General features: G+C 37.9%; 2 protein-coding genes across 7 annotated transcripts in view; both read right to left on the bottom strand.

Moving 5' to 3' along the window:
- Positions 1–17411, bottom strand: part of EVL (Enah/Vasp-like) — a 174838-nt gene extending 157427 nt beyond the window's left edge. Inside the window, exon 1 of the mRNA XM_058162691.1 lies at positions 16946–17411. Within this exon, the coding sequence (XP_058018674.1) occupies positions 16946–16950 (5 nt within the window). The 5' untranslated portion in view covers positions 16951–17411. The remainder of the gene's footprint in view (positions 1–16945) is intronic.
- A 4266-nt stretch (positions 17412–21677) lies between these two features.
- The window catches only part of EML1 (EMAP like 1), a 175633-nt gene continuing 170672 nt past the window's right edge, over positions 21678–26638 (bottom strand). For all 6 annotated transcript variants that reach the window (XM_058162686.1, XM_058162684.1, XM_058162685.1 and 3 more), the window contains 2 exons: positions 26336–26466; positions 21678–23077 (listed from right to left, as the gene is read on the bottom strand). In XM_058162686.1, the coding sequence (XP_058018669.1) occupies positions 22952–23077; positions 26336–26466 (257 nt within the window). In that variant the 3' untranslated portion in view covers positions 21678–22951. The remainder of the gene's footprint in view (positions 23078–26335; positions 26467–26638) is intronic.

Below are 26638 nucleotides of genomic sequence, written 5' to 3'. Positions count from 1 at the left end.
TGTAAAAAGTTTTGGAAAAACTTTAGGAAAGGCATCATTAAATGCAGTGAATGTACAAAGCCATCTGTTCAGTGTACCAAGCTAAGTCAAAGTCTTATTGCTTTTGCAGCAACCAGAATCCTTTCAGCGAAAAGAACCCATGTGGTAGACAGACACTGGAAGAAAATTAGAACTAATACCGTTTCCCCCAAAATAAGACATCCCCTGATAATAAGCCCAATCGGGCTTTTGAGCACATGGCAATAAGGCCAAGTGTTTATTTCAGGGTTCAAAAAAATATGAGAGGGTCTTATTTTCGGGGAAACACATTAGTTGTTTACCTGCAGTTTTAAGTATTTGATTGTCATATGCTATTTTGCTAGACATCTTAAGCTTTTAATCATGATCAATTTTACAAGATCTACTGCCACTGATTTCTTAAAAAGCATAATGACTATGATAGGGATGGCCTTAATGAGCCTGACTCAGAAATTAAACGGAAACTCTAAAACTATTTTCTTGCATTGTATGGCCAAGAAGGTCTTTGAGATGAAGAATTTTCTAACGGGTCATTTCCTTTCTATATACATGTACTGCGCATACTTCCTCTTTCAAGAAGCTATCATCTGTTGTTTCCCTTTAATTCTGTGCCTATACTGATTTTTCCACCTCTTGCCAGACCATAAGTATCAAAATCTATCCTAGGAAACTATGTACATATAAACTTGCCATATCTTGTAAAATAATATATGGTTTCTTTTTCTTCAAGAAGTCAAAAAATTAAAAAGATAAGACAATGAAGCCAAGAATAACTTTCTATATTAGGAAATAAATGTTTAACAGCACAAGTGTTTAAAGTCTTTTAAATTGCCTTTCCCTCATGGGAAAAAAATTACTGTTTAGAAATATCTCTTCTACTGATATTCTTCACATGGAGAATATACGGGGTGGGGGAGGGGGGGAAAAGCCAAACAGTGTCATGCTAGATTGTTCTAAAACTTCTAGGAATCTAAAGATTTAATCTTTGTGTGTATCTATATTTGGATAAATTGAGTTCTTTTGTTTTGTTTGAATAGGATGTTAAAATCCCATAAAAGTTATCATTCATTTATGTATAACATACCAAACAAAAGGGTCCAAATAAAACTGGAATAGCAAGGGTGAAATGCTCCCGGTTCGGACTGGATCGCCCGAGCCTGTAGCGATGGTTGTTCCAAAAAAATGCTTTTAAAAGTAAAAAAAAAGCCTCTGATGATCGTGCAGCTCAGCTGGGATCATCAGAGCCTTTTAAAAGCATTTTTTCTACCACCTCTTTGGACAAAGAGGTCGTAGAAAAAATGCTTTTAAAAGTAAAAAAAAAAAAAGTTGGCCATGTCCACCCAGTCACATTATCCCCCCAAGCCACGCCCACAGAACCGGTAGTAACAAATTTTACTTTTTACCACTGTGGAATAGTGTAACAAATTACAACAGGATATTAGGATTAATTACAAAGTACAAGGGCTCAGGGGCTAGGACATTGAGCTTGTCAATCGAAAGGTCGGCAGCTCAGCGGTTCGAATCCCTAGTGCTGCCATGTAACGGGGTGAGCTCCCGTTACTTGTCCCAGCTTCTGCCAACCTAGCAGTTTCCAAAGCACGTAAAAATGCAAGTAGAAAAAATATGGACCACCTGTGGTGGGAAGGTAACAGCGTTCCGTGCGCCTTTGGCGTTGAGTCATGCCGGCCACATGACCATGGCGACGTCTTCGGACAGCGCTGGCTCTTCGGCTTTGAAACGGAGATGAGCGCCGCCCCCTAGAGTCGGCAACGACTAGCACGTATGTGCGAGGGGAACCTTTACCTTTACCTACAAAGTACAAACAGCTCCTCATGGGAAATCGATCCTATCTGGTTTTTACAAGACAAAACTAAGATAAGCAATTTTATGGATGCTAGAGAGGACTAAAAATTTTGGTAAAGATTTACAAGCCTCTAAAATGTTGTAAAATAATACTATATAACAATGAAAATAATGAAGGAAGTGTTTGAAGAATGTGTCGTGTCCCACTCCTCCGCTGACGGCCGGGCCAGGGAAATCCGAATCAGGTGTGCCTCTGCAGCTCTGCCAAAGTCCTAGCAAAGTCCTCAGGGCAGGCAGGAGACCAGAAAGTGACTTCAGCAAGATATGTTTAGACTTTGCCTGACTCAGAGAATGCCAGAAAGCAGATCCTTTATATAGGCCATGGGGTTGGCTCCATGACTCAGCACTTATCCAGGCCTGCCCCTCCCTTCCTTCTGTTGCCTCCGCCTATCAAGTCTTCTGACGTGAGGGTCACTCCAATCGGCAGCTGTTGGTAATTGACCTTCCTCAGGCTCACATGCTGTGGAGGAGGGGGAGGGGTCTAGTTGCTCTGTTTGCCTGGGCATGGAGCCAGAGCTGGGGGCTGGAGATACTTGCTCTTCTTCAGCCTGTCTGGGCATGGAGCCAGGGCTGGGGCCGGGAGATGCCCCCTCCTCAGCCTGTCTGGGCATGGAGCCAGGGCTGGGGCCGGGAGGACATTCTTCAGGGTTCGGAAGCAGATAAGCAGACCCCAGCTGCGGTGAGAGCGGGCAAGACACAACAGAATGAAATTAGAAAATACTTCTAAAGATTTGTTTATAGATAAGATATGAAGAGGTATTTCTAACTTTAAAGAGGGTGACAAATTACTAAATTTGTTTATACTTGTGATGAAGGATGCTTTTTCTCCATCCCTAATCCTTCTCTGGGCCGAGAAATCTCTTGTCTGTCTGCTTTCCAGGCAGTGGCTCTTCCTCTTGTCTTCCAAGACTATTCTTACACCACTTCTGTGATGTCACCATGTTATAAACCATGTCCAGAGGCAACAGGAAATGCATCTCTCCCACCAAAAATATGAGGTTGTACATTTTAAAAAACAACAACAGTGATACCAATGTGCTTAATGCAATGCACCACATACATATATTATGTATGTAAAACTGAGAGAACCAGTTTGGTCTAGTAGTTATGGCACCAGGCTAGAAACCAGGAGATTATGAGTTCTAGTACCCCTTAGGCATGAAAACCAGCTAAGTAACTTTGAGTAAGTCACTCTCTCTCATGATGTCAGGCTCAAGTAACCACTCAGCCACTCAGTCAATTCCTGTCACAAGCTATGGATCAATATTTGGTTGATCAAAAGAAAAAAAAGAAAAAAGGTAGGCCTTGTGCTTGTGAGAAAATGCTAGAAAGAAAGGAAAATTGATGGAAAATTGATCTCAAGCCTTTTATTATAATTGGTTAGAAAAAAGGGTGAATGAAGGTTATGCTGAAACCCTTTGGACTTCAATATACAGCACTGCCTTGACACAAGATTTTATGAATTCAATTTGTTTAATTCAGAGAGTTTCCAAGCCAAGCACATAATACCATAAATCTCTTCTTTTTTTTCTTCTTCCTGGACATTTTGGAATTTGTTGATTTGATGGTAAACTTTACTTTTTTCTTGCTTATTTTTTATGGTTTTGAAATTTAATAAAATCATATTAAAAAAAGAAAAAAGCAACAAGTAAAACCAGGTAGAATGAATGAGAAAAGACCAAGTCTTTCCCTGTTGACAAGGTCTCTGATGAGGATGGGTGGGCTCTTAAGTGCTCTAGATCCCTGGTGTTATATTGATCAATATAATGATGCTTGGAAGGACACAGATACCCAGTGACATTTTTAAACAACAGTTCACTTAGTGACCATTAAAAATTACAATGGCATTGAAAAAAAGTGATCTATGACAGTTTTTGATACAACTCTTACCGCATCCTCAGGGTCATGTGATCAAAATTCACACTGAATATTTATGACCATTGCAATATCTTGGGCATGTGACCTTTTGCGACTTTCTGATAAGCAAAGTCAATGGGGAAGCCAGATTCACTTAAAAACTGCAATGATTCACTTAACAACTGTGGCAAGAATGGTGCAAAACTCACTTAACAAATGTCTCACTTAACAACATAAATTTTGGGCTCAATTGTGGTTGTAAGTCAAGGACTATCTGTACCAGATTCCAAATTCATGGAGGGAACTAAAGTAAGAAAGTAATTTAAACCACTGTACGATCTGTGCAAAATTTCAGCAAATATCACATTTTCTCATTCATCTGTATGATGAGGAATACAATAATCTGTAGTAAATCTCTTACTTTGCCTTCCACAATATCAGAAAATGATTTTAAAAAAACCCCAAAAACAATTATTTGGCAACCCATTCCCATGTAGTAAGAAATTATTCAAATATATTTTAAAGAATGTATATTATGGATCATGACTGAAAAAAGTCATTCCCATTTCTCATTATTTTGAATGTATCACTTCCACATATAAAAATGTGCATCAGAAGCAGCGTACAAATAATTAATTAAAATTAAAAATAGCTGCCCTCATACTTTAATTAATATGACTTTCCTCAAAAAGACTTTGAAATAATACCTGATACTTTATCATCAGTTACTGTCAGTGCTGAAATGTGGCATTAGCTTTTGTGCAATCACGTGATTGGTTTTAATGACAGGGAGAACAATAATTATACTAATCTATTCCGGCACAGACATTGTTTCATAACAAAAGTCAGGTTGAAAATATTTCAGAAGTGTAACAAAAGTTCCATTTCTACTAATCACAAAAGCTTAAAAATAACCACACTGGCCGAATTCATCAAATGAACCATGTTATGTTTAGCCATAACAAGTCCATTGAAACACAATGTTATGATGATTAATCAACTAACAGTAATGCCAAGTAACAGGGCCTTTAATACATTCTGAGCCCTAGAACCGTGTACATATATTTTTAAAGCTTTGCAAAAGGCCAATATAGTTGGGGCCTCTCTAATTTCTAAGGGGAACCTCAGCCCCAAACCCTGACTTGAACAGTTTTTCTGCGGACCGGAGGGACATGGTTTCGCATGCTGCCTGCATCCCGCAGATGGGGTTTCGCTTGTTTGTGCGGCCCAGTTTCTGGCATGCCGCGGCCCAGTGCTGGTCCATGGACATGGGGAAACCAATGATGTAGATTATCCATTTCATCCAAAATTGTCTGCAGCTGCCATGTAACCACTCTCTCCACAATCTTCCCTAAAAAGGGAATATTGGAAACTGGACAAAAACTGTTTAGATTCATCGGGTCGAGCAATAGTCCTTTCAGGAGAGGGCTCACCACAGCCTCCTTAAGATACAAATAAATACAATTAAAAATAAATAAAATAAGTTAGTTATTTTACCCATCAATGCCAAAAAAATTGACAATAAAACAGAAAACCCTCCAGTTTTCGACAATAGGAAGAGTTCTCTATTGAAACAAGGTGGAATTAAATGCAACGTAAGAGAAATATTTTCTTGGCTTTTAAAAATCTCTGTACTTGAATGTCAAACCAATGTTTTAATCTCTAGAAGTAATGTTATAGCATTAGCTAATTTCATTATTGCTCTCAGTAATATAGTTCAATTCTGACCACAGAAAATTCCATTTCAGAGGACTATTCACTTCTGTGCAGCTCACAAACCAAATATAGCCACTTGATCATAACAGCTCTTTTAAATCTAAGACAATTTATTGACAATAAAAAGGGTTTATTCTCATTTCTTTTACAATTACTTTACCATGGGTTTTTGAATATGTTCTTTAAAAGGCCTGTTGCTGCCTCTCAATGGCAACTTTTGTAATAATTTATTAGCAAACATATCCACAGACAAATGCCACATTCTTTTGGATTGCCAGATATGGAAACCTAAAAGGCATTCAAGTTTTCAAAGTTCAGTTCAAGGATACATATGTATTTATATATCAATCATCCATCACAGGGAATAATTAAACAACAAACACATCTCAAGTCTTTATTTTAATAATGTTTACATTATCTGAAATGATTACCTTAGTATAGACTTTCCCCAACTACTTCAGAATTCCTGGCACACATTCAACCATCAGAAGTAGAACATTTTCCCAAGTGAATTTTTCAGTAGTTAATTTTATTGAAGAAAAAAATCTTATTCCACAATCAGAAATACTAGTTAGCATTTAATTATGTACATGGATATATGTAAATCATCCTGTTTTAACATATTCATGACAGTTTTCCATACAGCATAACTACAAGCAGTTAAGAAAATCGCAAAATTAACTACCAAAGACAATGTAAAATGTCAGCCGATCAAAACAGTTTTTACTGCTTGAGAAAGTTGAGCAAAGTGAGAGCACCACAACCCAGTAGCCAAGGTGTTCCACACCATGGGGGAAGCCACCAAAAGACCACAGGAGGAGTAGGAAGGCTTTCCAGTCTCTCCTGGAGTAAATATGCAAGATGACCAGAGTGGGTAAGAAAAAAAAATCCTAAAACTAGTACCTTAAACTGGGACAGTGCAGCATCAGGGCCTGCAAGCAACAATTAGTGCAGCTGCAGAGCTCTGGTGTAATGCTATGAAATCTACTGCTCCATGTTGAGCCTTGCATTGGGGTCACATACAGCTTTCAAGTCACTTCCGTCTGCCTTCTGTACATGCGCCTTCCTGTACGTGCATGTGCTTTGCTCGTGCATATGCCCAGCCTCAAAAACGTGCTTAAATAGAATGGCACAGAGCCAGGGCGGGTGGGCAGACCCTCCTGTGATTTCCGCTACCAGTTCGGGTGAACTAGTCCAAACCAGCTGAATACCACCTCTGATGAGTCTCCTGTCCAGTCATTATCTCCACTTGCTGTCAAGCAGGAGCAATAAAACTAAGAAGACTTCAAAGATGCAGATCTGTTCCTTCAATGGGACTGAGACTCCACTGAGAATTAACCTCGCAGCCATAATCAAGCCACTTTCATCACACAACAGCAGCAGCTGGGATTTCATTAAAGCTTGTTTTGATATGTAAGTAGACCTCAATTTATGACCACAACTGATCCCAAAATTTCTGTTGCTAAGTGTTATGACCTTTCTTGCCACAATTGTTAAATGAATCACTGCAGTTGTTAAGTTAGTAATATGTTTAAGTGAATCTGGCTTCCCCATTGACTTATGGGGAATTGGCTTCCCCATTGACCTTGTCAGAAGGTCACAAAAGGTGGTAGCATGATCCGTGGAACACTGCAACCTTCAACAATATGAGTCAGTTGTCAAGCATTTGAATTTTGATAATGTGATCATGGGGTTGCTAAAAGACGTAAGTGTGAAAAACAGTCGTGTCACTTTTTCCAGTGCTGTTGTAACTTGAAACGGTCACAAAACAAATTGTTATACGTTTAGGACTACCTGTACCTTTTTCCTTCTTCATCAAATCAGGACCTTCATAGCATCTTTGGCCCTACATAAGGTAACAATGTATTGTGAGCATTATCCACATATTGATGATAATCTTATCTCAAAAAATTAACAACTTTCCCAAAAGTTTCATGTAGATGTTGGGAGCCACCTATAAAATAGGCAGCTGTATATATCTTTTAAATAAATAAGTTTTAAGCACACTGAGGAACAGAATTGTGGCACTCTACATAGAGCCCGACCATTCCTCTTCTTCATACACTGTATTCTGCTTAGGAAGTAGCAGAAATAATGCAGAAAAGTGCTTCCTGCAACTAGAGTTCCTAAAAGACATGATGGCTGATGGTACAGAATGTTACCAAAAGGTCTAATAGAATAAGAAGCAGCACAATCCAGGTTTCCAGGTACCAACACAAGTGATGTCTCTTCTGCTACATACACTTCCACTTTCTTAATTTCTATAATCTTAAGAGACTCTCAAAGCAATGCGAAGAAAGTATCAGAATAATCACACAAGACTATGTCCATTGGATAACTAATCCAAAGCAATTGTTAGCAACTTTTGTCAGCAAAGAATTTCACATGTCACAGCTGTCTCCTGGAAGATATTATTTAAAGTGCTACATCTTCAAATAAAAACACCAATGGGCACAAATCTGTAGAAACAATGAGTCTGAAGAAATAACCATGGTTTCCATTTTTATCATCATGCTATATTTCTGAATATGGATATACAATCATGTTTAGTCAGATTTTTTTGTTTTTTTTCTACTGTTGTCCTCAGTGTCTAACTGTATTCTCTGCCCCTGACACCTCCTAATTCCAAAACACAAATATATTCATGGCACAAAACACTCAGAAACCAATAATAATAATAACAACAATACTACTAGTAAATAGGATTCAAAATAAACAAACAATATTAGGTAATATCAGAGTTTCAATGTTTAATAATTTTTCAGGACTTATCCCAAGTATATGAAAGAAATCAGATGATTTTCCAATACAAACTAGAAATTTTCTAATTGCAATTACTCTCTCCCTAATAGCACAATTGAACGCAAAATGTTTCCTATAAAATTTTCTGAAAAACCAAGGTCTCTATCCAACTGTTATAGAGACTTGGCATCCTAGAAGTCTTTATGCAAACATGTCTGGAAAGCACCAAGTCAGTATAGAGAGTCTTCTAAAGCCAAAGAAAAGGGATCCACCCTCCAGTGAGATGATAATCTTTAACCACAAATTTGGAACTTCTGTGCCTTCAGACGCATATACTGGCAAAACTAGACTTTGCATCAGTTATTCAATTAACAAGCATATTATGAGCATAAAAATAAAATAAAAAACCCTCCAACATAATTATGGAGAATGAAGTTTAGCCAGTTTTACTTGCCATAGCCTTTTACCTTAAAATAAAGAAATAGATATAAACGTCACACAGAAGATCACAAGCTGTTTCTACCATCTAAAGCAGTGATGGCGAACCTTTTCGGCAGCGAAAAGAGCAAAACAAAATCATACCAGCCATCATTTGTCTAAAATAAAACAGCAAGTCAGAGGTGTACAGGATTTACCGAGTGACTAACTTTGTCAAGCCAGAGGTCACTTGTGATTACAGGATTGAGAACATCAATGGTTCTCAAAGTGTGGTCTGGGGACCAATGGGATCCCTGAAAAGATTTCAAGGGGTCTGCAAAGATGGAATAAATATTTTTAAATTAATATTTAAAAATATTTACTGTATCAGAATTTTAATATTTCTGATACAGTATATCTTGATAGTTAAAAACCACACAAATCAAAGCCCTCTGGGATCCTCAATAATTTTGAAGACAACCAAAATGTTTGTGAATGATTGATCCAAATTACCCTGCCAGCTTTCATGCATTTTCTGGCTTCTAAGCTAGCACTTTAGCTTTTGCACTACCCTGTGATTGTCCGGCCTCTCATTTTGAAAAACTATTTTATAAACTGGTTTGTAAAACCTAATAAATAATTTAAATTATGGAAAAGATCATTGTTTCATCCCTTACACTTTCATCTTAACTCTTGACATTCAACTCCACTGTACTGTACTTAGAAAAGTGTATTGTTGCTTCCAGGGGTGAAATCTAAAAAATTTCCCTACCGGTTCTGTGGGTGTGACTTAATTGATGGGCGTGGCTTGGTGGTCAGGTGACTGGGTGTGGCCAATAACAATAAATAATAAAAATAATAAAGTACACAAAACAATAAGAGGTACCAAAAACCAACTTTCACACTTTACACACACACAACACAACACAACTGACTCACACACACACACACAAAATACCACAAACAGCTTTGTGAGATTTTGTGTGTTTGTGTAGTTAAGAGTGAAACATTACAGAAACACACCAAATCTCAGAAAGCTCAGAAAGCTGCACAAATATTTTATTTTATTATTTTATTTTATTTTATTTATATTTTTAGATAAAAGCAGCTAAATTTAAAACGTCCTTAACTTTAAATTGCCATGCCTAAAAATAAAATAAAAAATAGTAAATTGGGGGTCTAAAAAACCCCCAATTAACTATTTTTTTAAAGCTCCCCCCCCCGCTACTTACCTAATTCAAGGGAAAAGGCAGGCAGATTGAGTTGCTCACCGATGAGATGGATTGCAGCCAGGTAGATTCAGTTGCTAGCTGATACAATTGATTGTAGCAGCTGAAGCAAGGCCGAAATAGCGAGCGAGACTGAAAGAAGCAGGAAGCTGCCAAGCAGGCAAGTGGGGACCGGGCGACTGGGTGGGCATGGGCGGGGGGGGCAGGTATTTTTGCTACCGGTTCTCTGAACTACCCACCCTCATCACTACCGGATCATATGATCCAGTCCGAACCGGGAGCATTTCACCCGGTTGCTTCTTTTAAAATCCCTTGTCTTCAACTTATCTATCTGAATTTTTGCAATGGGTATTCCCAACATCAAGGCAACATTCATCATATTCTGTTTCTTCACACACACACAGACACAAATTGTACAGTTCCAAGAGCTTGGTTCCTTTAAATCCAACAGTTTTAAAGGAATAGAGCACAAAAATCAATTTATGTAAAAACTGGAACTCTTTCTCCCCTAGGAAAGGCCTGGTTTTCCAGAATATCCCATTCTAATACTGCAAAAATGTTTCAAACATTTATGTTTATTCCACATGAATAAACATACTATGGAAAAACTTCACTATGAATTCAGCTTTTAAGTAAAAATGAACTACCTTTGACATGATCCAGCTTTGACCGAGTAACTTTAGAGTTCTTGATTTAACTGCAATACTGATTGGGTGGCCTCTGCACAGGTTTAGTAAAAGGAAAAACAAAATAAGAACATACTTATTTTAATTAAATACCAGGAAATAATGTGCAATTACAAATCAATACATCGTAGCTTTTTTTCATTGCCGTTTGACACAGTTTGAGTCTACTGGGTATTAACTCACATTCTGTAGTCGCACTGCTTTTGTTATCTGAATATGTACTCAGAAACATGTTGCCAAATCTTAAGTGAACTGTCTGTTTACACAGCAGGGAGCTAAATCCATGCCAAGATGTTTCTTCCCAGAGCTTTTTGGCACCTCCGTTACCTCAAGTATTTTGCTTGTTTGCCACTGTTGACGATGATCTTTGCTCTTCTTTATACAAGTTATTTATTCTTTTTGTATTATGCATTGTTTGCGCATTCTCCTGTTTTTTAAAGTTACTATATAATGTTTATTATTCAGGGTTTTTTTTAAGTTTTCACTTATTTTTAATCTTTTTTAAGCCCCCCCCAAACTATTATGGGAGTGGATGACATACCAACACTTTAAACAAAGGCATATTGAAGCAATGCAGCTCCCTGATCACTACAAAATGCTTAGCATTCACAAACAAGATGCAAAAACATCCCAGTTTGTCTAATATGTTATCATTTTTAATAGTCAACTCAAGATTTACAAGGGTGGTGGACAAGCTTTTGAGTTTCCAACAATTCTCCCTAGAGTAAGACCTTGAAAATTAAAAAACACATTCATTATTTTTGAAATTTATTGGCCTAATAATGATATTTCATTAAGGTTTTCCCCTTGTGGTCCATTATGCTGCCTTGTTTTTTTGTTTTTTGTTTTGCTTTGTTTGAATGTAGTTTTTAATGATAGTAGACTTAAATAGACAAAGCATTTTGTCCATTAATCAGAAGTATAAGTGTTGGGCACCAAGCACCCAGGTTTATAAATATTTATATCCTGAAATTATAATCATCTAAAATTGATTTCTAATGCAACTTACAGCAAGTCAATTCAAAGATCATGCTGAATCATACTTCGTTGGAATATAAACAGGAAACCTTTATTGCCAGCAAATTGCCTATATAATATTACCTGCCAATAAACCATAGAGCTCTTTCATTGGACCACTTTAATGTTTGTCTCTGCTGTACTAAAAGGAATATATAACAATATTCCCTTTGTAAAGAAACTATATAGTTTTTTTATCTTAATGTCATTCTGCTTTATTTTACTTTCCTCTCCAAACATATCTCCAACTCTGCTATTCAAGTCCTACATTCAGTACTCTCTTTAAAGACTAAAATTGCAATTGCATACTCACTAATTTGGTAGTAAGTTGTAAATAGATATCCATAATATGATACAAAAGCCAAGTAGAGATCTCTGTCTTTGGAGCTTTGAAATAGGATCTTCCAATCAAAATGTGACGATCTGGTACACACAGCGTCCTAAGTTATAATGTGTTTTATTTTGTTTTTGGCACAGTGTATGTGCAATCCTAGTCACTGTGTTTCTTCAATAAATCATAGTTTAATATGTTTAGCTCAATGACGAGAAAAATAAAGTTCTACATTTAGGCAAGAAAAACCAAATGCACAGGTATAGAATAGGTGGTACCTGACTCAACAGGAGTAACTGTGAGAGGGATCTTGGAGTCCTAATGGATGATCACTTAAATATGAGCCAGCAGGGTGCTGCAGCTGCCAAAAAAGCCAACACAGTCATATGCTGCATTAAAGAGGGCTAGAATCAAGATCAAGTGAAGTATTAGTAGCACCTTATGAAGCTTTGGTAAAATCACACTTACAATACTGCATCCAGTTTTGGACGCCATGATATAAAAAAGATGCTGAGACACTAGAAATAGTGCAGAGAAGAGCAACAAAGTTTAGGGGACTCGGGGCTAAAACATATGAAGAATGGTTGCAGAAATTGGTTAAGTCTAATTTAATGAAAAGAAGGACTAGCAGTGTTAGATAGCACTGTTCTAATATCTAAGGAGCTGCCACAAAAAAGATGGAAGTCAACCTATTCTCCAAAGCACATGAAAGTGATGGATGGAAAATAATCAAGGAGAGAACCAACTTAGAATTAAGGAGAAAAATCCTGATAGAATAAATAATCAGCGGAAAGACTTGCATCCAGAAATTGTGGGTTCTCCAACACTGGATGTTTTTAAGAAGAGATTGGACAACTCTTTGTCTGAAATGGTATAGGATTTCCTGCTTGAGTAGGGGGTTGGACCTGAAGACCTCCAAGGTCCCTTCCAACTCTGTTAATATATGATGGCTTAGCACTGTAGGAACTCAGTCCAGATCCATCCTCTTTTTACTGTATATTAAAGAAAAACAGTTTGCTTTTTGCCTTCACACAGTGTATCATTCTCAGTAAGGATGAAGTTATAACACTGCCTTCTCTGTGTATGCCAGGAGATCTAGGAGAGGAAAACAGTTGGTGGCAACTACAGACAATGCCTGGCTATCAAGGCTTGCCAAGATTGTGAACCCTCTGTCAACATTACAGAGCCAGCTTTAGAGTCTATAAAAAGAAGAGAAAGCCTTCACATGCACGAATATAAGAGGTCAGCTATTTTGTGATCAGAAAAAACAAGGTTTGTCTCCTATGCAATAAGTAAGCCAGTCTTCAGTGGATGCTCTTAAAAATAATAAATATTCTCCTTTCTCTACCAAATGACTTTTTAAGCATTCTGCTGACCACCACTCCTAGAAGACATGGGTAAAATCAGACCTTTGAGAGGCAGTCTAATTATTGTAGTTCATGTACTGTCAGAGGTAGCAAAAGACAAGACTTACACATTACACATACACATGTAGTCTATGCAGTTCCATATCAGTACACTATTTTCTGGTGTTGTCTGCAGCTTTTAATAAACCCTGGCATACTCTGTCATACCAATGTAAGTAATGATGGGAAATCATGCCAAAACATACCATCCACTCACATGATATCTATTCATCCCATTGAAGGACTGAGAGACACAATGATACTTCAGTGTCCTTTATTCCTGGAATGTCCAGTTCCTGTCTAATAAATAATCTGTGCCTAGCAAGCAGCTGCAGAACATTCTGACATTTCAGAATGTGCTCCCATCGTAGTCATAATTATGTCCTGGGAATCAACTAAAGGGGTATCTCAATAGACAAAATTCAACAGAGGCCAAAACCTTCTCCTGCCATTTCATTTTTATCTTGCCCCAAGAGGCTTCCATATAAATTATAAAGCGCCACAAACAGTGGCAATTATACCAGTTGCACGGAGTTTGCATTTTAAACCCAAAGCTTCAAAAAGAACTCCATTCCAGAATTTTTCCTAAAGGCACATGCTTAGATAATGCATGGAAGGGGGGGAAATGCTGGGTTCACCCATTTGTACAAATGGCAGACTCTCAAAACAGCAACAATAACAATCAGGATTTTTGTGCCATTTATTCTTTGTGCATTAAGGGGAAAAAATGCAGTGTGTTGTGGTAAGAAAAATAACATCATAAATCCAGAAACAAGCACATGTATAAGCAAATAAAGACCACTATCATTTATATATAAGATCTTAATTACAGACCTCATTACAGACCCTGGACCAGAAATCCTCAGTGGCACATCTTTTCTTAATAGTCCCATCTCTTCCTATGCGGTATCATTGCTTCCAATAGTAGAGAACATACTGTAGGTAGCTCAGTATATCACTGCTGCCTGTTGACTTGGGTTTTTTTCCGCTGCACCCAATCTGCCCCATAATTCAAAAAAATATTCAGTACATCAGGAGGTTGTATACAGATTGCTCTAGTAGTTGTTTTTGTTTCCAGAAAACAGCATTGGAAAAATAATGAGAAGATCAGAAGATTAGCAGCATTTGAGGGATCATCATTTAGTTCAATGCTAGAACCTATATCTTTTCCTTTGGTATCTAACAATGTCATCTACCTAAATTGGTCCTGCAAGACATATATAGTATATAAAGCTTAAACTAAGTATCTATTTTACATCATAAAATGAGAAAATGCAATGAAGAAATCTCTTCTCCCTAGCTCAAAACCACACATATTCTCAAATACAAAGGAAAATGCAGGACATACACTACAGTATGCAGAGAAACAGATACACGACTTCAATGAATTACCTTCCAAGAGATAAAGGAAGGAGTCTTAGCACTGTCAGTTAATGCATGGCAACAGTGATGAAGGAAAGGCACACCCACATTCATGGCAACAGAAGGAAGCAGTACGTTTTCCCTGCCTCTGTTGCCATGCATATATTCTGTTTTCTCCACATGAACCATTCCATAATCATTATTTGGAGTATAAAAGCTTATTTTCATTGTTCCCTTCTCTCCCTTCTCTCCCTTCTCCCCATGTAACAGCCGATTGATAAAACAATTTACGTATGCTGAGCAATACTAAAATCACATGCATACAAAACTGAGAGGTCTCTTTATTAATTACATACACAAAGAGTTCTTTCCCACAACTCAGTTTAATGCTTTGCTTCCATCTGTGAATCATCAGAAAGCTAAACTTTAAAGCCTTTCCCACTGTTAATTCTAACTGCCTCTGTTCTGGCTTATAGTCAGAAGACAACGTTCTCATTTCTCATGTAGGGAAGGCTGCTTTCTCCTTCCCGCTTCTTAATATCACCAACTGGAGGGAAACCATCTATCAATCACAGCATTGATCCACCTAATGATATGTTTGACACAAATCCATAAATTTAGCCATCTCTCAGAACCTGCCCTCCACTTTCACCTGCAAACTCTTCAAGTCTGGAGAGGCTGGGATGGGAACAGCTTCCTATAGCCCAGACCTGCTATAGGCCAATTAGTGCAATTAGTTCAAAACAATAGCTTGGTGGGGTTTACTCTTTTCTGCTGTTTGTAATGTACCTCCCCCACCCTGAAGAACATGGAATTTATTTTTGAAAGCAATCAAAACATTAGTGGAAGAAGTGGAACAGAGATGTGCTAAGAAGTTCAAATAGAGTGCTAATCTATTGTGATCCTCATGCAATTCCATCCCCACCAGTGCTGGTCAACTATTATTTGGGCTGTTCCAAACTGGAGTTGGTAAAGGAACCTAATGTCTACAATCCTGCTTCCCAATGGTCCACCTGACAGAACCATCAACAAAATTGTTGTCTCCATGTAAAACTGCCACAACTAGTTAGCTGCTCAAGAAAAAAATTAGATAGTTAGCACTGACTTGTTTACCTAAAAGCATGCTATGCGGTTATTTTATTTTGGGCTAAACAGGACATATGATTTCCCTGATTACAACACGGTATGGAACAAGTAATTATAGTTTGTTCAACAAATTAGATTTAAAAAAAATACTAAATTATTGTTAGTATAAATTCAGGCAATCTGTTGTACTAGGTTAAGACATGACAGCCTATGCTAAACCACTCACAAGCAGTGCATCCATCTCTTCATTTGCTGAAAGACTGAAGGACCCAATAATCTTTCTTTCACCGAAGGGAAGAAACTACACAAAATGACAGGGTTTGCATTTTGTTGCTATTCTTTGAGGCCAATGTATTTCCACTATGTGCACTCACAGTAAAGCTGAATTACCTGAAGGGAAATGTACTGTTTCCCCAACTCTGAACAATGCCCATCTTCCAAAGGATTGGGTTGCATGCTAAGCACATGAAGGACCTTAGTTCTGAGAACATGAATGTGTATGTGACTAGATGAAACTCACAACAGATGTAAGTTTCCAGGGTGGCAACAGACCAGGAAAAAGCAACCACTTTTTTGACAGCTCTGCAGAAATCACCAAGAAATCTACCTAAAGGTTTGCGCCATACCACAGAGGAAAAAGCCCGGTCATCCGCAAATGCTTGACAAATTCTAGAGAGCAGTGTGAACCTGTCAAACCTGCAAAAGACATCACTTGGCAGGGCCTTCAGATTTATCCTACTGAGACTTTCATGAACTAGATAAGACAACTCACAAGATGCAGGTGTCACCCCCACCATACCCTGCTGGCCACGGGGATGCCACAAAGGATTCTTTTTGTCTCTCACAGCTGCGGATCCCGCCGCTATTAAAGAGCACAGGAGCAATGGCTAATTAAAAAGAGAGAGTTGGCAGTTCTATTCATGTTCTCCATGGAAGCGGATACAGAAGGCTCAATTCCGCCTAGACTGAAGCTCTCTGGAAATTCTAGGCCAGAGGCGAAGAGGATTCGAGACTGCAATGCACACGTGTCCTTGCTAGAGGCAGACCCAAGAATCCCGCTCTTACACCACTCCGCGCATACTCCTCTGAAGGGTAGAACCAGCGTTACTTGCACCTGCCCGCTGCCAGGTGAAAGCTCCAGCCCTCCTTTCCCCGAGGAGGAGATGGAGAAGAAAGAGAGCTCGAGCACCGGCGCCTCAGGCTCGGCCGACTCACCTCATTTTCCCCGCAGCTGAGCTTTGCGCAGCCGTTTCTAGCCAGCCGCCTTTCCCCCCCGCCGCACAGCGGGAAGTTTCCCCGCCCCGGCCCGGGATTCGGCGACGCTCCTGCAGCAAAAAAAAAAAAAAGCGGCAGCAGCTGCTACTCTGGCTGTCAGATGCTCAATGGAGGAGCGCCCGAGAGGAGGAAGAAAAGCCCGCCGAGCGCTGGCGACTTCGCTCTTGCATCTGCTCTTCAATTCTGCCGCCTCGCTCGGCTCCTCCGGCTCGCAGGCAGTGGCATCTTCTTACGTCCCCCCACCACCACCCCTGGCCAAGGGCGCTAGCTGGGGAGCCACTCCTCGGCGCCTGGCAGCTGGTCCAGGGCCCCGGCCATCTCCCCCCGCCGTTTTCCCGGGATGTGGCGAGGCAAGAGTGGGCGTGGGACAAATCGCTGGCGAGGGAGGAGGAGGAGGAGGAGGAGGAGGCGCACAAAGCCCGCGGGGCTCTGCTGCCCACTGCTGCCGAGAGACACTTCCGCCAGCCTGTCTGCCGCTGCTGCAGCTCTCACGAGCACCGCGGACCAGGCAAACCCATCCAGGCACGCGCAAAGGGGAGAACGCACGCGGAACGTTTCTGCAACACACACAAACACCGACAAGCGCGCACGCGCCTGTCGGTGAGAGCAAGGTGCGGGCGCCCTTCCGCTTCGGTTTGCAGGACTCCGCCGATTGCTTTTTTGAAAAGGAGTCGCGGCTCCGCCGCTGGTATTTTCAGTGCAATTAATGCAGAAGCTTAGGGTACCTAAGATTTTGTGTATGCCGCAAACTTTCGTGGGCTCTTGCCGTCGTTTTATTCCTGAAAACCGATACAAAATGTGTTTCTGTGTATGTATTGTGTGTAGCTTTCTCCAGTCTGCCCGTCTTGTGCCTTACGAGTTGGTACATGATTTCCCTCAAAACCAAACACTATGGCTGGGAATACATTGGAGCTGAAGTCTCTTCAAAATCAGTCATAACATAACATAACATCAGAGTTGGAAGGGACCTTGGAGGCCTTCTAGTCCAACCCCCTGCCCAGGCAGGAAACCCTACACCATCTCAGTCAGATGGTTATCCAACCTTTTCTTAAAAATTTCCAGTGTTGGAGCATTCACAACTTCTGAAGGCAAGTCGTTCCACTTATTAATTGTTCTAACTGTCAGGAAATTTCTCCTTAGTTCTAAGTTGCTTCTTTCTTTGATCAGTTTCCACCCATTGCTTCTTGTTCTACCCTCAGGTGCTTTGGTGAACAGCCTGACTCCCTCTTCTTTGTGGCAGCCCCTAAGATATTGGAACACAGCTATCATGTCTCCCCTAGTCCTTCTTTTTATTAAACTAGACATACCCAGTTCCTGCAACCGTTCTTCATATGTTTTATCCTCCAGTCCCCTAATCTTTGTTGCTCTTCTCTGCACTCTTTCTAGAGTCTCAACATCTTTTTTACATCGTGGCGACCAAAACTGGATGCAATATTCCAAGTGTGGCCTTACCAAGGCATTATAAAGTGGTACTAGCACTTCACGTGATCTTGATTCTAACCCTCTGTTTATGCAGCCCAGAACTGTGTTGGCTTTTTTAACAGCTGCTGCACACTGCTGGCTCATATCTAAATGGTTATCCACTAGGACTCCAAGATCCCTCTCACAGGTACTACTATTGAGCAAGGTACCACATATACGGTACTGGTGCATTTTGGTTTTTTGGCCTAAATGTAGAACCTTACTTTTTTCACTGTTGAATTTCATTTTGTTAGATAGCGCCCAATGTTCAAGTCTGTCAAGATCTTTCTGTCGTTCCAATCGGTTTCTTTGCCCCGGGGAATTGAAGAAAATAAGAGCCCAAACTTGTAATAGCAGTAGTGGAGCCTATTTGCTGAGATATGGTTACAAACTTTAAGCATTTAAAATGCAGCAATTTGTATTTTCAATGGGTGTTGTACAGTTGAGTTAACTGTCCTGAATTGGTAAGTGTGTGTACATATGTATATACATATAATGTATACAACGCACTGATGCTTTTGGCAGAAAAGGAGGACAAAGTATTTTTTCAGTTTAATGGGTTTATTTCTTGTATATGTCAGGGTAAATGACTCTTTTAAGATATGATAGCAGTTGGTGTTAGTGGAGAAATAGTTTCCATTTGCTGAATGGAAGAGTCTCTTCTAGTAGCTGCTACATAGGATCAAAGAAAAAACAATGTAGGATGGAAATAAGGGACTTCCAGCTTTAAAGTGCGACAAGATCATACCTACACAGTCTATAACATAATTCCAGAAATTGCAAAAGATGACAGTCTGTAGCTCAGAAGACTTCAAAAAAAGAATTCAGAGGTGTGCAGGAATGTCTGGAGAAAGGGTGTCAGAAAGATTTGTGAAATATGCCATTCTTGTGAGTATGAAAATCAAACGCAATGTAGTTTAGAATATGTGAATTTCTATCTCTCAACTTAACCCATGAGTGTGCCCCAAGTCATTCTTGTGCCAAAGTTGCTTTGGAGTTCTTAGCTCACTATAAATTGAGTAGTTTTAAAGGCACTACATATTTTAAAAGTACAATACTTAATAAACAGATCAAACTCTCCCTGATATTTTTGCAGAATGCCTAAAATCGACAGCTGGTCTGGAAAAAGGCTCTTGTAGCAATTTTTAACACTGATTCCATCCTCCTTACTTGATTCCATTTTCTGGTTTGGTTTGATTGGAAAATCAAACGCAACTCTGAAGCCCTCCAGATCATCTCTGGAAAGTAAGTGATGCACATTGAGACAAACTGTGCTTTTTATATAAATACTGGTAAGGCCTCAGGTTTTGAGGTCATGGTCTTGAGATAGAAGAAGAAACTGCCATATTGTAGTACTCTCATACCAATCTATGATGCAGCTGCATCTGAACACTACATTTCAAAAGAATAGAATACAGTTTGAAAAAAGGCAAAAAGAAAAAAGTAACTCTGATATGTACAATTATTTCCCATGGCAGGTGAAAGTACACAGCTTTTTTTCTTTCTCCCCCAAAAGGCCACCCAATAAAGCTTTTTAGAAGACAAAAAGAGCAAAGTATTTCTTCACACAACATATAATTAAGGTGTCAAATTGATCACATGGCATGGTAATGGCCACTCACTTGGATGGTTTTGATATATCCATAGAGGAGAAATCTATTAAATATTAGCAGTCTCTTCTACTAATTACAAAGGAATACCAGTTGCAAAGGAACAGAGTTGAAAGGCCTTCTTGCTTGAGAGCACCCCAGAAGTAAATGAGTGGTCACTGTGAGAAACAGTATGGTGGACCATGTTGATCCTTTGGATTGATCCAGCAGAACTACTGTTACACTGATAGCAGAATTTAACAAATCATGAGCTTGATCTTTAGCAATCCTAAGTGAAAAACATCCTGACAAGACTTTTGTTTTTATAGTATTAAATTAAAATAAAACAAATATGCTATAGTCATTTATAATGTACACATACAAAGAGTAAGACCCTCCTACAATCCTGAATCAATTGGATAGAGCCAGATAGGGGAGTAGAATTAAATTAACCATAGTTCACATCCTAATCTGGATAAATGCATTGTTTTAATTTTAATATCCGTTGAAAAATGTTTATTAAAAACTATTTTAGAGAAGACTATATGAAAAAACATTTTAAGACAATTATTTTAACTTTGTATTTTTCAGTATATTTTCCCAATTTTAGTATTCTCATTTTTTCTCTAGTTTAATTTCTAAAGTATTGTTATTTTATTAAGCACTGGTTTTGTTAAAAGGTTGTACTGACTTTAGATGTTTTGACGTAAATTTTCTGATACTGTAGTATTCACTGCAATTTATTTCAAGTGCTTAGACAACAAATAAATTCTATCAATAAATTTTGCATATAGGAATCCAGCACTAATGGTCTGATTTCACCTTCTCTGAATAAAAGCTAATAATTACAAATATAAAGGCAAAGTCCATGCAGATTTAAATTGCTTTGGAAAGTTATATTCTTGTATACTACATTAAAAGTTTCAATGTCAAATTCAACTCATATTGAAAGGTATAATTTTAATCAGAACATTACATTGATGTTTACTGGTGTCCTGCAATTTCAATGTAGCATGTTGGAAATGTAATTTAGAAGGCTCTCAATTTATTAAAACTTCAGCCTCTGAAAACCAGAACTTAATGTTCCCTTTCCATTTGAGGAAAAAAGCCCTTTATTATTTAGCTTTTCAGAGTCTGCTTATAATTTTGTTTATTTCAAATATTTAGATAGATTCCCCAATATAAACAGTAATTTTCAATTGGTTAAACCAGGGATGTCAAACTCACGGGCCGCAGGCCAGATGCATCACGTGCTGGCTGTGCCCACCCCCATTTTAGTGAAGGAGAAAAGGTTGTGATACGTCACGTGATGACATGAGTTTGACACTCCTAGGTTAAATAAAACGTGTTAAGGGCATATGAGCTATTTTATGCTATTTCTAGTTTTTATTTCATTGCAAAATGCAGTATCTTCTTGTACTATAAATACCAATCCATGAAAAACTCAAGAGCAAAAAAGGGTAAAATTGTTCATTATGAGGGACATTCCCAAACTTTATTTTGTCAAGTGGTTATATTATATGATTTGACATCAGGCGTCCTCTGCAATGGGACACAGGCCTCTTGAACTGCTTCACTGACACCTCTAAAAACATAGCAAACATATTGCACAGTGACCAGAATTTTTTTCGTAATGGTTCACGTGTTTATTTTCCCATTTCCTCTGCTGGTTTATAGTAAGCTTAAAAAGATCTCTTTATACATGATCTACTGAGTCTTAAAATACAAATATACAATATCCATAAGCAAAAGACAAGTAAAGCTTTGAATGATTCACTATTTCTTATGAACTTCTAACATTTTTATACACGTATAAACATTCATGCTGATCAACATACAGAATGATTTCCTCTATCAACCAAACATCTGAGAAGGGATCAGACAGGTCATTATTTGTATGAAATGTTCATTAATTTTTAATCTTTCAGTTTAAGTTGGAGCTGTAATTCCTGCTCCTATATTCAAGTTAAAACTGTGGTAGTCCATATTTAGGGTTACCACACCTGTGCTCTAAAAATCTGCGTAAGAACTTTTATTTTCCTTCCATTCAGCTAGATGGAAGAAAAAAATCTTTCATCTCCTTGCTGCCATCTGATGTTCATCTGGATTTCTGCAGCATAGACACAGTAGTATAATGTAATATTATGTATAATTATGTATAATTTCAGAGACAATGAAATCAAAGCACAATCCAACAGTGTTAATCTTACTGAAATCAATTATTTAGCTGCAAATCAATGAATATTCTAATCTTCACATTTACTGTTTTAAAGGATTTATAACTTTAGTAGCAAATTGGCCAAAAATGTTGTTTGAACCTTTTATTTCATTTCACAGGCAAACCTCTGAAGGTGCCACTGAAATGAACAACACAGAACAGCAGTGTTCAATGGTTGTTTACTTATCTCACCTTAGTCTAAAATTTCTGTCTGCTTTCTTCACTGTTTATTAGAAATAGATGTACCATCATTTATGAAATCATTGATATTCTGACAATGTAGTTAGACAGTACAAAGCTGATAAACAATAAAACAGCGAAGCAGCCATGTGTAATATTAGAATAAGCTTTTTGGTGACTATTTCATAGATTTTTTTCATTTATATTGCATAAATATTCAAGCCATGACTTCATTTTAAACTTGAATTTCTTCATATAATATACAACAAAGAGATGATAATAGTTTTTTGAAGTGATGCTTAATGAATAACCAAAATAATTATAGTAAGTAGCCAAGGACTTAACTTTCCTGAGGTTTGTAAGAATTTCAAAATTTCAAAATCACAGTGACTAGGCTAGACAGTAACCATACTGTTAAATTTCCAATATACATTTTGTACAGAACTTTGATGCAGGGCCAGTTCTTGTTTGCACATATAGCTTCATGCAAGGATGCTCCTAAATAACTCGCCATTGCATAATACTAGTATCTTTTCCACCTGTGGAGATGAGATGAGTATCTTCATATAGAAAATCTACATTGGTTACATGACTGCTATGTCCACCATACACATGACTTGGAGCCTGAAAGACATTAATAAAAAGGCACACACAGTCAGAAATGGTAAAGGGAACAACAAAACCTGTCAGTTATAGCTAATAATTAGAGGTCAATCTAGAGAGAAATCATGCCATATTGTTCTGCAGGGGATACCACCTGTCTGACCTTGACTCAGCTTGCAAGCTAAGCAAGACAAGACCAGATGGGCAACTACTAGGGAACATCAGGAATGAAAGTTAGACTGGGAAATAAACACACAAGAAAAAGGAAACAAACCAGGGGTGAAATGCTCCCAGTTTGGACTTGCCCCCACCGCCCGCCCAGCTGAGCTGCGCGATCATCAGAGGTGTGTTTTTTTTTTACTTTTAAAAGCATTTTTTTCTTCAGTCGAAAAAATGCTTTTAAAAGTAAAAAAAAGCCTCTGATGATCGTGCGGCTCAGCTGAGATTGTCAGAACCTTTTAAAATCTTTTTTCTACAACTTCTTAGGCTGAAGACATTGTAAAAAATGCTTTTAAAAGGTTCTGGTGATCAGGCAACTCAGCTGGGATTGTCAGAACCCTTTAAAAGTTTTTAAAAGGCTCCTCTGGCGATCGCAGCTGAGTTGCCTGATCATCAGGGGTTTTTAAAAGCATTTTGTTTACAACCTCTTCAGCTGAAGAGGTTGTAGAAAAAATGCTTTTAAAAGTAAAAAAAAATGTTGGCCACGCCCACCCAGTCACATTAACCCCCAACCAAGCCATGCCCACAGAACCGGTAGTAATAAATTTTACATTTCACTCCTGGAACAAACCACTTCATAGTCTGGCATTATTTTTGCTTCCATCAGCCATGCAGGAAGCTACATCACTATGCTTATGGCTAAAACCTATACTTCCTTGATAAATGTACATTGAAGATTTTCTATGGCTGCTGCCACACAATTTTGGGGAGGAAGGGGTGCCTTCAAGTCACTGTTGACTTCTAGCAACTGCTTAGACAAGCCCTACAGTTCTCTTGGCAAGATTTGCTGTTGCCTACTTGTTAGGGCTCAGAAAAAGTGACTGGCCCAAGGTCATCCATCTGCCTTTGTGCCTAACGGGACAAAAGCTCAGACTCACTCTCTTTCTAGGCATTTTTTACCATTGGACCATACTGACTCTCTACCAGGATATTAGTCCAGCATAAAAGGAACAAATGGCATACAGACAAATAGATTTTCCCAAAGGTGCTTTTTCAAGAGGCAATCGGACTTTCTGATTTTTCTTTGAAGACGTTTTGCTTCTCATCCAAGAAGTTTCTTCAGCTTTGACATTCCCCACCATCCATTCAGAGCTGAAGAAGTTTCTTGGAGGAAAAGCGAAACATCTTCAAAGAAAAACCAGAAAGTCCAGTTGCCTCTTGAAAAAGTACCTTTGGAACAACCATGACCTGGATGACTGAAAATCTCCAGACAGATAAATAGATTTTCAAATGCATTTGCTTCTCACTACTTCTAATGTGGGAATTCCTAGTCATCTAACTCCTTCTTTGATTGGCAACCAGATTATGCAGCATAATTTGCATTAGTCTCAGAACAATTTGCTTTAAAAAAAATTACCATTACTGCAGGCTAGGGCATTAAATGTTTAAATCTAAATTTAAACATTTAAACAAGCTTCCCACTGGAGCAGGGATATTGATTTTATCTCTAATGTTTCTAATATTCTTACCTGTGGCCACTTATTCATTGATAAGACTAAGAATCAGTAGGCCAATTTACATAGTTGCAAGGCCACAGGAGTTACATTTATCCTTTTTAATAGAGCAATATATTTCCTAGAAGTGAATACCACATCAATAATAACGACACTAACTTTTCAAGAAAATGCACACCATAATCTGTAACATATCAGATTCATTAAGGGATTTTAGGATATATTTTGAAAGCTATAAAAAAGGAAGAAAGCCAATTTTATATTTAAAATTGTAAGAATGGATATAACATTGATGGGCCATGGTGGCAACAGTGATTAGAATTCAGTATTGCAGGCTAACTGTGCTCTCTGCTAGGAGTTTGATTCCTTCAATCCTGACCGGCTCAAGGTTGACTCAGCCTTCCATCCTTCCAAGATTGGTAAAATATTTTACAAGAAGAGTTCTTCATTCCTCTGAAAACAACAAAATACCTTATCCCACCAGACTTGAAATCCTAGGCTTAGAAAACTTGGAACTCCATCGCCTTCGACAAGACCTAAGTTTAACTCATAGAATCATCTATTGTAATGTCCTTCCTGTTAAAGACTACTTCAGCTTTAATTGCAATAATACAAGAGCAACCAATAGATTTAAACTTAATGTTAACCGCTTTAATCTAGATTGCAGAAAATATGACTTCTGTAACAGAATCATCAGTGCTTGGAATACTTTACCTGACTCTGTGGTCTCTTCCCATAATCCCAAAAGCTTTAACCAAAAACTTTCTAATATTGACCTCACTCCATTCCTAAGAGGACCATAAGGGGCGTGCATAAGAGCACAAATGTGCCTACCGTTCCTGTCCTATTGTTTTTCTTTTCTCCTTCATATATATATATATATATATATATGCTTATTCCTCCTAATATTTACTCATATATATGTTTATACACTATATAATCTTTTTTGTATAATACTTATATATTATTGTTGTGACAAAATAAAATAAATAAAAAATAAATAAAAATAAATAAAATGAGGACCCAGATTGTTGGGGGCAATATGCAGACTCTGTAAACTGCTTAGAGAGTTCTGTAAAGCACTACGAAGCACTATATAAGTCTAAGTGCTATTGCTATTTGGTGTAAATGCATTTCCTAGCTTGTTTGAAAAGACAGTTATCAAATAATTAAGTTCTTTCAGGCATGCAACTCTTTTAATGTTTTCTGTTTTGTAATTTATTAAATAAATTGTTCTGTAATTCTTTGGTGAACAGCTTTATCTAAATTAATTAATATCATTCGATTTAATTTTAAAATGCTAATGAGGAAACTATATAGACCAATATATGTATTTACTGAATGACTGTGATATAAATTGTTACATTGATATAATATTATCTAAATATGCATGAAATTCAATGAAACAAATTATAATAATATTAAAATTATATATAAATACAATTTAGTTTCTTTCTAATTATTAAAATAATAACTGAAACAATGTTATTAAAGTTGGCAGAATACAAATAAGTGATACCTTCTTCAAAATATTCAAATCAAATAGTATTAATGCTTTAATCAGACCAACTTATGCAAATAGTCTCCAATATAGCTGGTGCCTTACCCTAAACTGTGAACATGGGTAAGAAAAGAGATGTACTTTGCCAAAGTCATCACCAGTTGATAATAAATTTTTTTCATGTGAGCGACAAAGGGCATTTATATCTGTGCCATCTGAACCTTCTGGCCACACACCTAAAACAAGAAATAATCATTTATATATTCAAATTTTTGAAGACCCCACTTCTTGCTAAAACTACAAATCTACATTATATTTCTGAACTGTTTAAAATATGTCATCAAACAATCCAGATCCCATTTCTTGGCACGTATCAGAATCTGTATCTCCCAGATAAAAGCAGAGACT

This window comes from Ahaetulla prasina, chromosome 1, assembly GCF_028640845.1.
Source record: "Ahaetulla prasina isolate Xishuangbanna chromosome 1, ASM2864084v1, whole genome shotgun sequence".
NCBI lineage: Eukaryota > Metazoa > Chordata > Lepidosauria > Squamata > Colubridae > Ahaetulla > Ahaetulla prasina.
The sequence above is the reverse complement of the archived record's forward strand: the minus strand, read 5'-3'. Positions and strand labels throughout refer to the sequence as shown.